This window comes from Ceratina calcarata, unplaced genomic scaffold, assembly GCF_001652005.2.
Source record: "Ceratina calcarata isolate Rehan_Ccalc_2016 unplaced genomic scaffold, ASM165200v1 scaffold546.2, whole genome shotgun sequence".
Taxonomy (NCBI): domain Eukaryota; kingdom Metazoa; phylum Arthropoda; class Insecta; order Hymenoptera; family Apidae; genus Ceratina; species Ceratina calcarata.
Window position 1 is genome coordinate 783,333 of NW_017176634.1, and position 5,398 is coordinate 788,730.

Below are 5,398 nucleotides of genomic sequence, written 5' to 3' on the forward strand. Positions count from 1 at the left end.
TTATTATTATTATTATTATTATTATTGTAATAATTATTATATAGTTATTGATATTATTGAACATTTGGAATATGCATATTTCTATTCAATAGTAAGAGTACCTTTATATACATATATATATATTGTATAAATGTATATGTATATATGTATAGAGATTTATGTAACGCGTTGTACGTAATTAATTCTGCGAATTACTTGCGTATAATCGGTATATAAATTTGCGTATATTTATATATGTATACGTGTGAAGTATATGAAGAAGAAAAAGAATAATGGAGATCAATCCTTCTATTTTGCATAGCTCGATAATTCTCTTTTGGGTCTTTAGAGATTGCACATTAAAATTTAACTTCTCGAACGATACCCGTTGTTGCATCGATCGTAACGTGGAATGAACAAAAAAACCCGAGTTAACGAAAGAACTATCATAAGATTGTAAGAAAACATAAACGGAGGGAAATGAAAAATTAAGAAGTAAAACGTACGACTAATTCACGTCCGTTGTACATATGTATACGCACGCCGGGCGACGTTAAAAGAAAAATCGGCGTGTACATACATATGTATTACGGCATACATGCATATGAAAGAAATCTCACGCAAGTGTCTTATTTTCCCAGGTTCGTTCGCCGATTATTAAAAACGAAAAAATGAGAATAATGAGAATTGAGAAAGAACAAGTGACGAACGATGATGATAACGATGAAGGAAGTTGGAAGAAACTGCCACGAGGTAGACCACTCGCGAGTTAACGTAACGTTAACAAGTTCCGTCGTCGTCGTCGACGGAAGTCGGTGTAGATTCGCGCCAGAACGCATTAAAAGAAGCTTTGTTTTTCCTTCTCTCCCCTTTGATACGCGCGAATGATATGTTTCTTAGCGTAGATGTTTTGAACGCGATACATATATATAAATATATATACATATATATTTTTTTATCCAAATTACTCGTCGTCAACGACGGATTTTTATTGTTCTCCCCGGTGTTCTTATCTCTTTCCTTTTAATTTTTTCTTTTTTTTGTTTCATTTTAGTTTCGAATCTACAACACGAGTTTGTAGAGAACGTGTACGCGTAGCGAAAAAGTTTAGTGCGATTGTTTGATCGAGTGTCTTTTATTTTTCTTTTTTAGACGATTATAAACGAAGATTTTGAATTTCTTCATTTTTTTTAGTTCTGATTTTAGGGGCGTTTTAGTGATTAATGATCTTATTAACGAGAAGAACGTTAAAGTTCTTAAAGATACATTTAGATCATAAGAATCGGGGGTTGATTGATGACGAGAAAGAAAAGATGAAATTTTGCCCGATGCGGAATAGATGTACTATTTAAATCAATACGAATAAAGATTATTACGTTGGTGAGGTAATTCTGTAGTAAGAGCAAAAACAAAATAAAAGGAGAAAGAAACAAATTTTGAAACGACGAATAGAATATTTTCTCGAGTAAATTACAAAGCGGTATGATAATTACTGTGATGACACTGGCCTGCTCATCTCTGTTGCACTTTCTTCCAATTATTCGAGCAGTTACGCAGAGTTGTGTAAATATACAGGGTGTTCGGTAACTATGATGGTACAACCGGAAGGATAGAGATTCTATATAAAAAAATAAGACGAGGGTGTAGAATAAAACTTTTTGAGATTTTGTTTTAAAGCAGGGGTGACGAACTAACGACGACTCGCGAGCTACGTACAGCTCTTGCCCTTAATCTATTTCTATTCACTATCTGCAGATGATTATGGGACATCGTACCTCATCACTTTTCACTTATTGGCGCATCACTCTCTATTTTTATGGCAATTTAAAGCACGGGAGATTTCATTTTACGGTACAGAGGCAAGAAGAGCTTATTTCCATCAATTCTTTGACGTTCGATGGAAAAGCAGTACGCAACATTTTGAAGTAATACAGTTTGTATTTCAAATTCAGGAAATAATTTCATATTTAATTAATTAAAAGAATAGAATACGTTACGAAACGTTTAGAGAATTCGTACATCTACATACGTTCAAATCGTCAACATTTTAAACAATAATAATAAAAATTATCGAACAAATTAAATATTTTGTTTCATTCTTAATATTACCCAGTAAAATAGACACGAATCTAAGTCTGGAGAATAAGTTTTAGCAAAGTATGTTACACTGAGACGTAGTCAAGTTTACGCGTGCTGAATATTTAAATTCGATTTTCTTGAAAACAGCCAGGTGCAATAAAATTGTATTCTATGTTCTCATATTATTTTTCGATATAGAGTCGACTGTACCATCGGTTATTGAATACTCTGTAGAAACCAAATGACAAAAATACGAAAGAGAAGGGTAAAGTAAAAGAAGATACGAGAAGCCTGTAAAAACACATTCGTGAGGTACTCTGAATATGTACACGTGCATACATAGACATGTATACTCGTTTCGTTAGTCGCGCGTTCGCCGTTCACACAGCGGCTTACTTTGTGTGTGGTTCGCATGGTGCGTGCGCGCGCGCGCCCCATGTACGTGTGTATGTATGCTCGCGCGTGTGTGTATGTGTGCTTACGCCCGCGTGCGCGACGAGGAACGAATGGACGCGTGTGGGAAGAAGAAAATTAATTTCACCGTGCGTGAATGTGTGCGGCTCTGTGCGTGTATTTCGTTTTTTTTTTCTCTCTCTTTGTGCGTGCGTGCGCTCGTAGGCACGCTTGTACGCGTGTGTGAGTAGTGAATTACGTCATATAGATAGATCATATGTGCTTTCTAATGATGAATAATTTTATAAATATAAATATAATATCGATCTCTCACGTGTACGTTTATTTTTGGTGGTTCGGGCCTGGCCCGCGCGGTCCGGCTTCGATTCAATTAAACTGTAATTAGTTTTGAACGTACTTTTTTTTCCTTTCGGGTGTCACGCGTAAATGCGTGGCATCTGCGATCCCTCTCACGACTAAACCACGTCCATCCATCTGAACCAGAGTCTTACCTTAAACTCGAATCTTTTTTATACTCATCTTAGCAATTTTCGATTTTTAGACTATCTTTCATAAATATATTGACAACCAATCTGGTAAGTTAGACTGAAGCTGGTTTTTGTATCCTTCTGATTTTCAACTATGAATTTTTTTATTGCTACTTTAAGTATTTGGAAAAGTTCGCAAAGGAAGAAGCTTTCTGAGACGGGAGAGTTCTGCTAAAAATGTGTTTGAAAAATTGATCGCTTCTAGAATACCAGATGGCTTTTACTCTGATTAAAAATTTTCATTTTAAAACAAGCAGTACTTAGCGAAATTTGTTCCCTTATATACGGCATTTATTTCTTAACGATGCATAACGTCAGTGAATTGATCGTGGGATTATTAAGAATCGATTTCTCTTTCCTAATCATATTGCCAGTAGTGACGACTAATTAATTAATACATTTTATTATCTAAAATATTGATACATAAATATAAAATTACAATAGGCTTACCATTACTAAACGCAATAGTTCATTTTTCGTTATGATTATTCTTTACGATTTGTCTATAATATGCATCTAGCATAAAATATTCTTGTGTAATCAGCGTAAGTTTCAGCATGAAGCAAATTTACTTCCATTCTATGAAAGTTCTGCTGTGTATATTGAAAATTTATGACGCCTCCTGCATTTCATACCTAATCGTTTATTTAATATATTCGAGTACAAGACCTAGCAGAATAAACGAAAGCTTTTACGCAAATATCCGTTCTACTTCCGACGAGTTTTTTTCGGTCTTAGTTATCTGAAGCTGAAGTTACACTTTCTTTCCGGTCTGGTTATTCCCAACTCATTGCTCCAGGCGTAACACGGGAAATGAATTCTATCAATATTTTCATTGCCTACTAAACTTTATCAATTACATTTTCTCCCGTGTCAATTCTCTGAAGGAAATATCTTGTAAAAACTATCTACGTTATATTCCTTCACGATTAATTTGACTAAAGAGTGAACAGGAAGCACAAGCTAATTGTAAGATGAATAAATTTCTCTCAATCTATTTGTTGGTTGCTGATAATTTTATAAATATAAATACATAAAATATACAAGTACACGTCGCTTTCATTGTATTATTTTCAAAACGGCAGTAAAGAGTTCTCGGAAGAAGCCACTGAACACAAAACACTCGACGTCTCGGCAAATAGGAATTATCTATATAAAACACATTTATTTGACTCAATGCATATACATAGAAAGTTATTACATAATAATAATAATAGCAATATACATGATATACTAAATCATTAATTTATATAACTCGAACGTTAGACAGGTTCATCTCGATTTCGCCCGTCGTGACGGACGTCGCGTATTGGCAGTTTCACTGGAGGATATTCGCCCTCATTATTTTTGGCATTAAGAAGAAAATGAAATCGGTCGTTGCACTCGTGCCTCGACGTGTTCCTTTGCTACGCCACACGCAACAGGCGCGATAACTTAACTAAACGTGTTTCGAATATTTCGTTATATACACGCAGACTTGCTGCTTTCTCGCACGCCGCTGATTGCTAGGCTGTGAACGCTTATACAAATTAAAAATTAAAATTTCAATCAATTTTAAGTGACTTTAAGTTTTCTATTGGTATTTACTTGTATTGAGACCTCCTCTGAAAGATCTGAAACTTCGTTTAAAAGTTACAAGAAATAAATGCTAGAGCCTAACGAAACACGGAAAACGAATTGTTACACAGCAGATTATTGTTAATCGATTCAAGTAAATGCGTAAACGTTCACAGTCTATTGATTATAGCCGTGCTTGTACCAACGTAGCATTTGTTGTTCAAGCTGGTACCGATTCCGTCGTTCGACCCGATTTATGTACTCTACCTCTTCTTCGGTAATGAGCGGGCGTCCTGTACGGGCCCCTCGGTCTGTTCGATGGTGGTGGTCTTCTATGATATTGATAATCCGGGTAGTGCGGCTGCGGCGGCGGATACTGAATGTTACCGGGTTGCTCTTTCTGGCCGTTCGTCACGACCGGTTTCAATGGTCTGCCGTACGGATCTTCGGTGACGCGGCGTCGAATGCACACCGCGCAACGGCTCACTCGAGAGGTGTGATCGGCCTTTAACGTCTGCGGTAGCGGTTTGCGGAACATCTCGTAGTCCTTGATGGTGGCTAACCAGTAGGACGTGGCAGTGGAGAAGTAATTGCACGTGCCTAAAGCGCGGCACTCGATGAACGGTCTCGCGCGGAATTCTTCCAAGCAGGAGCCGGGAGAAATCAGAGACTGACCGCCGCCACCTGCGCCCGCGTCTCGGTGCTGGAAATTTGGTTTAAGCATACTTGATTCGCAGTCCATTTTTTCGTAATTATAATGAAGGTTGTATGAACCGTTACATAAAAGCAATGACAAAGCATTGAAATTTTAACAGTTATTAGATATTACATTAATAAAACAC

General features: G+C 36.7%; 1 protein-coding gene across 1 annotated transcript in view; it reads right to left on the reverse strand.

Annotated features, from left to right (window-relative positions):
* Positions 1 to 3,383: 3,383 nt before the first annotated feature.
* Positions 3,384 to 5,398, reverse strand: part of LOC108628880 (collagen alpha-2(IV) chain) — a 14,883-nt gene continuing 12,868 nt past the window's right edge. The window contains exon 24 of the mRNA XM_026816804.1: positions 3,384 to 5,259. Within this exon, the coding sequence (XP_026672605.1) occupies positions 4,777 to 5,259 (483 nt within the window). The 3' untranslated portion in view covers positions 3,384 to 4,776. The remainder of the gene's footprint in view (positions 5,260 to 5,398) is intronic.